The 11,369-nt window shown below is 43.6% G+C and overlaps 1 protein-coding gene across 1 annotated transcript; it reads right to left on the reverse strand.

The window, feature by feature from the left end:
• Positions 1-952: 952 nt before the first annotated feature.
• Positions 953-11,167, reverse strand: LOC130885541 (DEP domain-containing protein 1B-like). The gene is made up of 3 exons (XM_057787073.1): positions 11,110-11,167; positions 10,083-10,134; positions 953-2,191 (listed from the first exon to the last, which is right to left on the reverse strand). The coding sequence occupies exons 1-3, from the start codon at positions 11,165-11,167 to the stop codon at positions 1,249-1,251; spliced, it is 1,053 nt and encodes a 350-aa protein (XP_057643056.1). The 3' UTR covers positions 953-1,248.
• Between the last annotated feature and the right edge of the window lie 202 nt (positions 11,168-11,369).

Below are 11,369 nucleotides of genomic sequence, written 5' to 3' on the forward strand. Positions count from 1 at the left end.
ACTCATGTATTAAGTCAGGGTCTCCTTACTTCAACCCAGATTTGAGCCAGCTTGCTCTGCGGATCCCTTGCATTTGCCTCCTGAGTGCTGGAATTATAGGCAAGTAATCACACCTGCTTTGTTCTGATGTAGGAACTGGGAAGTGCAGGTAATGGGTTCCTTACAGGATCATGGACAAGTCAAAGCAGCTTCATTACTGAAAGTCTACCCCAGCATAAATGATGACTCATGTAAGCTGGAACCCTGAAGGTCTCTCCAAGATTTGCAGGTAGCTGGGCAGGTGGAGAATCTCTTCATTCCAGCAATCCTTATTGCTTGTGTAACCTTGGTGAGGGAAGAACCAGAAAGACAGCCGGTGCCAGGGACTTCCTGAGACTTCTAACTTCTCAGTCTCCTGAATTTTTTTTTTTTTTAAAAAACTTCAGTATTTATTTACACTGCATTTACTTTTAAAAGGATGAAGCTGAGAAAATACATTCATAAAGGAAGTAATTTCATTTTACCAAACCTATTTATACTTTTTTATGAAACCAAACACAGATTTAATTTAGATTTACAGGTCTAAGAGAACCCAAAGAATTCATCCAGCTCAACCTTCCTTCGGTCTTTAGCTAAGACTCACATCACATGACTGTGGGCAGACGCAAATCTACTCCACATCCACACATCTGCAGACTGATATATGGGACATCAAAGAGCCAGCGTTAGTAGATTTCACAGCAACTGACAAACCTGCAATGAAAGGCACAGCCAACACAATGCAAGACAGTAGGGAATTTTGCACAATAACAACAACAACAAAATGGGATGTACACAGAGATCACAGTTGGCAACGAAGTCAATGTACCACAGTCACAGCACCCAGTGTGGTTTTCATTCAAGTATGTACATTATTCTTAGGCTTGGTTTTCACAGACGTGTCAGGGAGAAGAAAGCACACACAAGAACTTTACACACTATAGAAAACAACAAATAGAAGAGGGGGAACACTTTACCTTTAGACTCTGCAACAATCCCAAGCCTGTTGCACCACCACTATACACTTGGCTTGTAATCGTTCACTGATTTGTACATCTCTAAAGACAGCATTGAGATTTATAAAAATACTGACAACGGCTCAATATGGTAAGGGTCAGGTCTGGCTTCTCTGAAACCCCCTATTTCAGTAGTTTATAACTTAGCATTCTTGAGCCTCGACTGACTGAAAACTGTCTCGAGCGCTGAGGTCTTTAAAGCTCCGTAGCCGCATCACATCCGGAAACTTCTCGTCCTCTGAAACGGCTGGAAAGGCTTCCTCAGCGCCCACATAAACAGCTGCGGTTTGGGCTTGGGCTTTTCAGGGAAGAGGAGCGCTTCACTCTCTGGTGTAGGAAATCGCTCCTGGTAGACTTCAGGGTACGATTTCTGAAACTGCTTCAGCTTCTTCTTCTTCTCCTTATTGGAGAGTTTGGCATCTGCTATGACTTCTTCCAACAAGGCTGCCAGAGGCTCCTGAGAGCCGTATGCCCTTTGGTATTCAAATTCCTCTGGACTGATTTGACGGCAAAAAGAAGGCGCAGACAACGTGATATCCATATCAGCTCCTGGGTATTTTATCTGAACTCTTCGCAGATGAGCCACGCGCTCCTCTATGGAGGTCTGCAGGGCCAAAGGAACTTTCAGAATTTCCTGGTAATTGTCCATCAGAAATGTCACCAATCGAGCAGCTAGCAACTCATCTAAGTCTACTTCGTCCTTAGAACACAAGATGCACCGAGAAAATGTCTGAACCATCAGCGTGCGGGTGCCAAAGCCATCACACAGTGGCGGCATCTCTTTGTTTAAGCAGATCCTTGCCATCCTCCTCATCAGCAGCTGCAGCTTTCTCCTGTTTTCAGGAGGCAGAAGGAGACAACAAATCTGAAAAGCTTCGATTGCCATCTTCTCTTTCTGCAGCAAACCTAGGACACTGACGAAAGCATCAAACAGGTGGAACGTAAGCAGTGGCTCCTTCAGGTGACCATAGTAATCCGCGACTGTCTTGAAGACATCTTTCTCAAACCCCAAGTACATAGGCTGCTTCCAATCAGAACAGTTGGGCCAATTTGCCAAACACTTCATAGCTGACAGGACCCAATAAGGAAGCTCTTTTGACCTGTCATCCAGGATGACGACGCCCTGCTTGCTGACACTGTACACGTTAACGGCCTCTCTTTAGAACTTCTTAAGTCTTCAAGACCTTCCCTCAGGGCAGAATGTTTCAAATTCCTACTCCACAACAGCATCAGCTATTGGTTCTATCCAGAGCACTTATTGTTTCCATAAATGTTTTAACACGTCTGTGGTATACACATACATATTTGGGAGAGGAGAATTGAAGGTTAAAAGGGAAGCAGGTGGCTCACTCTAGTACGGTACAGTTTTACAAGGTGGCTCTGCTAGCTGTCTGATTTCACCCACAATGTCACCAACTGAGTGTGAGGTTTCCTTTTTTTCTACAACCAGATAAATCTGATGCTGGTCTCTACTTTGTCAGTCTTTCTAGCCCTTTTGTGTAGAGGTGTTGTATTTCGGTTTTAATGTGCATTTCTCTGGTACCTTACAATGCTGAGTATCATTTTATTGGACATTTGCCCCCTCCCACAATCTGTGTAATGTCTGTTCAAATCTCATGATCATTTTTTTTTTACAGTTTGGATATCTCTTCCTTGATATATATAATAGACTTTCATGAGCCACTTATTGGCTTCCTGTATTAGTTAATATTTCAACTGATGTTATAAAATACCATGCTCAAAAGCAACTTATGAGAGGGTTTGTTTTGGTTTATGGTTCCCAGGGGATTAGAGTCCTTTATGGCGGGGACACAAGTCAGCAAGCAGCGGGCACGGTGGCAGGAACAGGAAACAGACAGAACACGTGCTTAAAGACAAACATGGAGTAGAGAGAGCAAGGCTATGAACTCTCAAAAGCCACTCCCAGAGATGATTTCCTCTAGCAAGACCGCACTACCTACCCAAACAGCGCCCCCAACTGGGGACCAAGTGTCAAATACCTGAGCCTGTGGGACATTCTCATTCAAATCACTACACTTTCTTTATTTTTCCAAATCTTTAGATTCTTCATTTGCTAAAAGTGCTCATATATACATAATGACAGACTGTAAATATTTCGTTATGAAGCATGGCCATCTCAGTTTATTTATTGTAACGGTTAATTTTGGGTGTCCCCTTCAGTATAATGAGGGGTGACAGGAAAATGGTAAAACAGACTTCGGTGAGGATGTTTCAAAGAAGCTTGACAGATAGGTCAGCAAACTGAGTGAGGAAGAGCCATCCTTCAGTCAGCTGAGGGACCAGAGAGGACAGGAAGGCAGGAGGAAGATGCCATCTGGTTCTTCCTTCTGCAACAGAGCACCTTTCTCTTGCTTCTGACCCTCAGATTCCAGGTTCTTCCACGTTTAGGCTCTGACACTTGAAGGGCTCTTTTCCCTCAGCTTTACGCCCCTCGCCTTCCTCTTTTGGAAGCTTCTGAGTTCTCGGATGTCACACTCCCCTGTCTCTCAGCTCCTAGATGACCACTGTAGACTTTTCAGTCTCTTTGTTCTGTGTGCTAATATCCTAATTCTGTGGCATGTACATCTATTTATAGGTGTAATGTATCCATATCTATCATCTGTATCTGTATACATACTTACATTTAAACTGTTGGTTTCCCCTTAGCTTATAAGAAATAAAGTACAGGTTATTAGGGTTGGTAAGGCTACAGGTAATGGGTAATTTCCTGTTGCACATGCACACACATGTGTGTGTGTGTGTGTATTTGTAAGACCTATAAGAATCTGTGGCACACAACAGACATTCAGCAAATACTTGTTCAATAAAGGAAGGAAGGGAAAACATAAAAAGGATGTTGGAGATGTCATTTTGTTGGTGCCTACCTAGCATACAAAAAGCCCTGTGTTCAATTCCCAGAACTGAGGTGTGTTGTGTGGTGCATGACTGTAATACTGGCATTCCAGAGGTAGAAGCCAACAGAAACCAAAAAGAATAGCCGGGTGTGGTGGTGCTGCCTTGAATCACAGCACTCCAGAGATAGAGTTTGAGGCCAGCCTGGTCTACATAGCAGGTTCTAGACCAGCTAGAGTCATAACAAACCACCAAGCAAACAAACAAAAATCTCCAAAGGATTATTATAGCCATACTTCTACATCACTTTGCTATGTTCGAAATATAATTGTTTTAATTTTCAGGTGTATAAAATTTGCTACTACCTTCTACATTTTATCTGTAAACTGATATTCAAAACTCAAATGAATGAAACGGATAGGTTTGGCCTGTGAGAGACTGTATTTCTGAAATATAGCTACGCCCCCACACAAAAAAACTCCCTTCCAGTTCTGTATTCTTCTAGAACCTTGCCACTCTATGGCAAGAACTGGACTCATCTCATTTTCCCTTGAGCTTCAGTGGGATTTTGTTGACTGTTTTGCTTGAAGGAGTCCAGCAGAAATGACGCTTTCTGTTGTCTTATTTTTGGTCCTAACAGCGGTATAGATTCTATCTTTTCCATCCTTAGGAGAGGGAGTTTTGGAGCCCTGAGCCATAAGGGATGAAGTTTACCCTGAAACTGACATCCAGGAGAAACCATTTTATCAGATTACACTGACATAGAGAGAGAGGGGGGCAAAGCACTTCCAGCTGCCAAGCTGTCTAGTCTTCCCAGAACGGACGCCAGGTTTGTGCGGGAAGGAGGCATGGAGTTCAACCCAGGCCCAGGCACCATTTAGCTTCAAAGCCTCCGACATTACTTTGAGCCAGAACAACCTAGTTAAGCTGTTCCCAAATTTCATGGCCACAGAAACTATGACCAACAATAAATGATTATTGTTTTAAGCCATTACATTCTGGGGCAATTTGTCACGTAGCAGGATCACTGAAACACTTACTGTAAAACCAGTTAGCGTGATTGAGTCAACAGGAAAAAAAAGTGAACCTTGTTCTATTTCATTAAAGTGTGTGCCCCTTAGAGAAAAACATCCTATTTGGCAAAACAAAAGCAATGCCACTTCTGACTTCAACTCTCAAAAATTATACGGTGTCTTAGTCCGAGGAAAACTTTGTGCAGCTCTGTTATTATTTTTCCATTCTCTCTGGTTTCCTTCTTTTTTATTATCTAGTTCTCTCGTTTCTCTTATTATCCATAAAGATAATTGCTTTGACTTTCATGCTGAGATCTGCTTTCCTCTTGAAGGCATCCTCCATCCTTCAGCCTTCTTATGCTGGCATAGGGGTGGGGTGATTCGTATGTATACAGGTGAACATCTGTGTGAATGCATATAGAGGTAAAAGGTCAATGCCAGGAGTCTTCTTTGTCTTTGATTGCTCTCAAACTTATTCTTTGAGACAAGGTCTTTCATTAAACCTACAGTGCACCAATTCAGCTAGACTGGCTTGCTGACGATCCCCAGGGATCTTTCTGGGTCCAACTTCCCAGTGCTAGGATTAGACGTGGGCTGCCTCGCTAGGTTTCTCTATACATGATAGAGATCCAACTTAAGTCTCCGTGCTCCCTTGGCAGACACTTTTCACCATCCCCCCCCAGCCCCTATTTAAGTAATTTCTGTTTGAGACAGGGTCTCCTGGCTGTCCTGGAGCTTACTATGAAGACCAGGCTAGTATCAAATCCACAAAGATCTGCCTCCTGAGTGCTGGGATTAAAGACTTGTGCCAGCACGCCTGGCCGACCTAAATCGTTTTTAAAGTATGCATGGAACGTAATGCTTTGTGTCCAAGGAGGCGGGTCTCATTGGTAGGTGTGTTATTCTGTGACTAGGAAGGCTGATCGCTTTGCCACACTGAAGGCTCCATGTAGTCAACAAATTCAGTCACTGCAATTACCCAAGGCGACATCTGTGTCATGGAATTCAACTTTGGAGTAGAGTTGGTTTTTGTTTTTTTGTTTTATTTTGTTTTTATTGTGGAGGCTCTAAAGTCCTTCAGGCTGAAAAATACTTCTGCCGCCACTCAGTCCCTCTATCCCCTCCTTGGAAAATGTTTTCTCAGAAGACTATGGCTATTATGCTGCAACTGGAAACAAATATCTGGCCTACACTCGAGTGTGGGTGGTGTGCATCTGAGTGGTCCACTTTTCCAACTGTCTGTTGTGTGGTTAACTTCCTTAAGTCACCCCAAGCTCATGCTTGATCTTCCTGCCTGCTTGCTCCAAGCTTGGAGCCCCTCTAGCCAAAGCCTGTGGCTGAAGCCTTCTTGGTAACATGCGTTTGGCCTCTGCAGAGCTCAGCTTCTTAATGTCAATGGACACTATTTGCCTTCTAGCTCCCAGAAACTTCTTCAACATTCTGATGGACTTTTTCATCCTCCATGTCTTTACCATTGCTTAACCTTGGTCAAGGAGAGTTTCTAAAGAGGCCTAAACTTCTAAATTCCTTAAAATAATATTGTCGAGCTGATGGATCATTTATACATTTTCTAAAATAAAGGAGAAAGCATATTATGTTAATTTTCATTCATTTTTTTTTCTTTCACTTTTTCTCTTTCTTCCTACCACTTATCAAATACTCCCAGGCCATGCGATTTTAATCATGGAAAAACCATGGGTCTACAAAAACAGAAGAGCTGCCTTCTCTTGTCCTTTGTCACTTCCTAATAATTAAAATAGCATAGTTACAGGCATTGCCTGTGCAGAAAACAACCTACAGCGCGGTTCCCAGTTGTTTCCCGGACAAGATAGGTGACAAAGGGCCATGACTCGAAGCTCTAGGGGACAATGACACATTCCTCATGGGATCTTGTTTTGAGCAGATTATAAAAACTACGGATGGCCACTGGTGGCAACAGCTGCTGCAATAATTGACTGTCATCCCAGTCATGGGACAGTCACCTTGTTATTCCCTCTTTCCCCAGATAATGCAGTCTTAATTAGCCCAAGTCATGAGACATTTATGAGTTTAAGTTTTATTTGCATAACCTTCAATGCTAGCCTCCATCTTAATCTCCAGATTTCAGGGAGCATGGCAAAGATAAGAGAGATCAAGCTAAAGACAGACGGTAGGGTAGCATGAACATAATCATGCCCTATCATTTTACAGCCTTTGTCATTTAGTTCCTCAAAACATTACACTATATGCAGTTTATGTATTCATTAGACATTAATCCAATAAACCTTTTTTTTTCCTTGCTACGTGCAGCTGTGAGAAGTTTAGAGATTCTTGCAGGAATGCAGAGAGGGCACTGTGTTCCAGCCCAGTCAGGACAGGCTTCAGGAAGGAGGAAGAGAGTGATCTGGGCTCCAGAGTGGATGGGAAATCACCTTATTGGAAGAGGCCCACATCAACCCAAGACATGAATGCATAGGGCGGTGACAGGATGGATGCTAGGGGGGAGGTTCTGGCTGAACAGATTGGTGCAGAGACGTGGAAAACCCTCTAGCTGTCCATTGCCTCACCCTGGATGCTGGTCCTCTCGTCACCCATTGCTTCATCCCACAGGTTTCTCTTTGATCTGCTGAGGAGTAGAGGATCCGGTGAGACTCTGAGAGAGAGTTCCTCACAAGTCTCACTGAAACATTAGGGTAATGAGACGCAGAGTGAAATACCCATGCTGAGAGAAGACAAGGAAGATGAAGAGAGAGACACACACTGGGGGAAGGCTAAGAACATGAGGAGGGAGAGAGGAGAGGATTCCCACACAGTGAAAACTGTGACCACTGACTAAAGATGGAGACTGAGGGCCACTCCTGTCCCACATCGTCTGGAGTCCGTAGGATTTAATTCAGCCAAAGGAATCTGGGAAGAGTACTCATTTTGTTTGTAAGAAAGATGATAGCTGTCATTGGAGGATAAGATAAACAAGCTTATTCCACTATCCTGATTATTTTCATTGACATCTTGACTGAGTGCTGAGCTAACTTTCTCCCTTCCGCCCCCTTTCATTCAGTCTGTGACTACAGACCAAGGAATAATGCTGCCCATCTCCTGGTGTGCGGTGGGGTCCTTCCCTTCTTAGTTAATTCTTTCTGGACATGCCTTCAGACATACCCAGAATAAGACTGTATCTTAGGAAGAAGGAAAAAAAGACACCCGACAACAAAGGAACAAACAAGGGGCTTGTAGAGCTGTGTGTAACAAATGGGCCTGCTTATTTTTCTGAGAAAACTTGGGTGACTTTCTGACTTCTGAGCTGGAAAGCCTTTCTGTGACTCAAGATAGTATAAGAAAAGATCAATAAGCCTGCCCAAGGATACAAGAAACCATTTTCAGTGGCAAAATATGCCACAAGCAAAATCAGGAGACAAATGGCCAATTGGGAGAAAGCTTTGTGCCGTCTATCAGGGAGGGACTCAACCCTCTCCTAGTTAGATAAAGCACTCTGAAAATAAATCAGCAAGACTGGTAGGAAACAGGCAAATTGCACAAAGAGACAATTCACAAGGGAAAAAGAAACTGGCTTTTAAATATTTTAAAAAGATTCAACCAGACTTACAGTAAGAGGAATTCTTATTAAAATTATACCAAGCTATTTCTCCCTTAGAGATTAGAAAACAGTTCAGAAAGCCATACATTCTGTTGGCTCAGTTTCTGACACTTCATATAATGACCTCATTTAGATGGGATCATAACAGCTTGATGCATCTCTGGTGGTTTGAATGCAGAATGTCCCCCACAGGTTCATGTATTTGACTTGGTCCCCAGTTGGTGGCACTGTTTCAGAAAACTATGGAGCCTTTAGGAGGTGGAGTCTTGCTGGAGGAAATATATCGCTGAGGAATTTTAGCCTTGCCTCCCTTACTGCTCCCTCACCCCCACCCCATCCTGCTTCCTGTTGTGCAGATGAAATGTGATCTCGGCTTCCTGTTCCTGCCTCCATGCCATCCCTTCCCCACCATAATGGTCTCTGTCCCTCTGGAACCATAAGTCAAAACCAACCCTTTCTTCCACAGCTGGGCCTTGGGTCATGGTGTTTTATATAGCAATAGAAAAGCAAATTCAAATAACATCTAACCCACAAACATCATAGCTTCTTCGCCTGGAGTGACTTAAAGTTGGTACTTGATTCTTTCATTCAACATCACATTTGCTTTTACACACACACACACACACACACACACACACACACACACACAGAGTGGGTCAGGCCACCCACAAGGGCAGTGTGCTGAACCGAGCAGTGTCCCAGGAACATTTGCCCTGGGACCCAGAATATAAACCCAGTCACCTCTGACCTATATTTTCTTCTTGTTTCCTCTTCCCCAGAGTTTCCCTTCCTTTGTGGGATTCACCAGCAACTGCTGGGAAGGAGTTTAGATTCCTGGGTTGTTTGTGTTTATGTTTAATTTAGTTTTTGGTTTTGACTAAGAATGATGACTCTCAGTCTGAAATAGGGGAAGAAAACTTGCTTGGAAATTTGTCTGCAGGAGACTCAAGGCTTTGAGATGGCAGGGATGTAACTAGCAACTAGACCAAGTTGCTCATTCCTGTGATGTTGTCTTAGAAAGAGGCAGAGTGACAGTCACTTTCTGGTTCTTGATCTGTGAGGGAGGGATGTTTACACTTGAGTCAAGAGTGGGGTGGATACATGCAGTTAACAAGAGGTGGCCCTCTCGTCTTGATTCCAAAGTCACTTCGATCTGATAGTCAACTTGTAGATTTATTTGCTTTATTAAGACAAACTGAGACAAGAAAACAAATGAACCCCCACCCCTACCACCAAATCTGGATATTACTATATAATGTTTAAATAAATCTCTCTTCAAGGCAGATTCATTTTTCTCCCCCCTCACTCACTCATCCGTTCATTTACACCATCAACTCTGACACAATAAATGCCTATTACACTAACCTGGGCTCCAGCCCGCAGAGATAAAGACAGAAATATGACTGTGGCAGCCTACGTGATTGAGAGGCAGAACCAAAGTCAAAAATAAATCAGAAAAGCTCTTAAGTTCTCAGGGTGGCGAAGAATCTCAGAGGTCATCTTTTGTCCTTAAGGTTGCAAATCAAGGAACGAAGAGTAGAGCACCCCTCCCCGAAACCACAGACCAGCTGCTTAAGGACAAAGCCAAGGGTAAACACCAGGTTTCACCTTGCCAAATCCAGCACCATTCCCATCGCAAATCGCTGCTTCTCCATCAGTTCTGAAATGTGCGGATGAGCAAGAAGGCGAACAAACAAGTTACAGAGAGTAAGCTGATGCCTTCATTTTCCTAGTTAAGATTCTGGAAGAAGAGCATTCTTCGAGGACAGGTGCTAAGTGGGTGAGGAAAATGTATTTAATTAATCATTTTGTGACTCACTCACAAATATGGGCTCCTTGGGATAATATCCCTTAAGATTAAAAGAAGGCTTCTGTGTGCTCCTCTGAGCTAGTAATGAAAGATGAGTAACTTTACTGTCTTACATATTGGTCTCCTCTTCAAAATATGTCTCGGAATAAAAAGGCCTAGCTGCGTTAGCTGAACTTGGATTCGCTTGGTCTCTATGGCAACTGGGAGCACATCCCCACAAGTCACAAGAAAAGGGCACTTGACATCTTGAAGCACAAGAGACAGACCCTTTAAATCCTATCCGTTGCTGTTGAGGCTGCAAGGTAGAATGGGGGGGGGACGCTATCAAACACACATTCCAGAACCGCAGGACAAAATTGTTTCTGTGTTTGGACCAATTCTTTGTGCAGCTACCAAGGTCAAGAGCCATTCATAAAGATGCTGCCCGTAAGTGACAATGCTACATGATCCGAGACACTCTTTATGCCTACCCCTAACCCCACGCCCAAGCAGAGGAAGACCCAGTTGTCACCCAGGTGCCTCAGACATTGATCTTGCTGTCTTATGCAGGCAACGCTATGAGCAGTGACTTAAGGATTTTGTGTAAAATGTCAGAAGGCAGCACTGGGCATCCATGCTTGCTCACCAAAGACTCCTAGGAAACGGGGCTCCTTCCACTAAAGTACTCCTCCTTCTCTAGGGAAGTCTCTTTGCCATCAAACCTTTATTCCATGTAACAGAAAGGAAGGATGCAGAGGAATTACCTCTCTTTCAAGGAAGTTGCAGTACAGCATTTGTGCTAGCACTCATTGAGGAGTAGATCACCACCATCACCATCATCATTACCAGCATCATCATCGTCATTGTCGTCGTTGCTGGGGCCTGGATCCAGAGTCTCATGCATACTAAGTGAGAGTTCTACCACTGAGCCTCACCCTCAGCCCTGACCAGAATCGAAATACTTTGTGATATTTAATGGTAGGGAAGGAAGGGAAATATAGTCCCTACGTCTGACGGACGTATGCTCATTTAAAAGCAGGAACTTCAGCCAGGCCTGATGGCACCTTCCTATAATCCTTGCACTCTAAAGGCTGAGGCAAGAGGAT

This window comes from Chionomys nivalis, chromosome 13 (assembly GCF_950005125.1).
Source record: "Chionomys nivalis chromosome 13, mChiNiv1.1, whole genome shotgun sequence".
NCBI lineage: Eukaryota > Metazoa > Chordata > Mammalia > Rodentia > Cricetidae > Chionomys > Chionomys nivalis.

Excerpts from the sequence above, each read along its gene's own strand:
- LOC130885541 (XM_057787073.1), bottom strand. The coding sequence starts at position 11,167 with ATGCATGAGACTCTGGATCCAGGCCCCAGCAACGACGACAATGACGAT. Across the intron at positions 10,135-11,109 it reads CAATGACGATGATGATGCTG|AACTGATGGAGAAGCAGCGA; the intron begins GTAATGATGATG and ends CGCACATTTCAG. Across the intron at positions 2,192-10,082 it reads ATGGTGCTGGATTTGGCAAG|AGAGGCCGTTAACGTGTACA; the intron begins GTGAAACCTGGT and ends GAAGTTCTAAAG.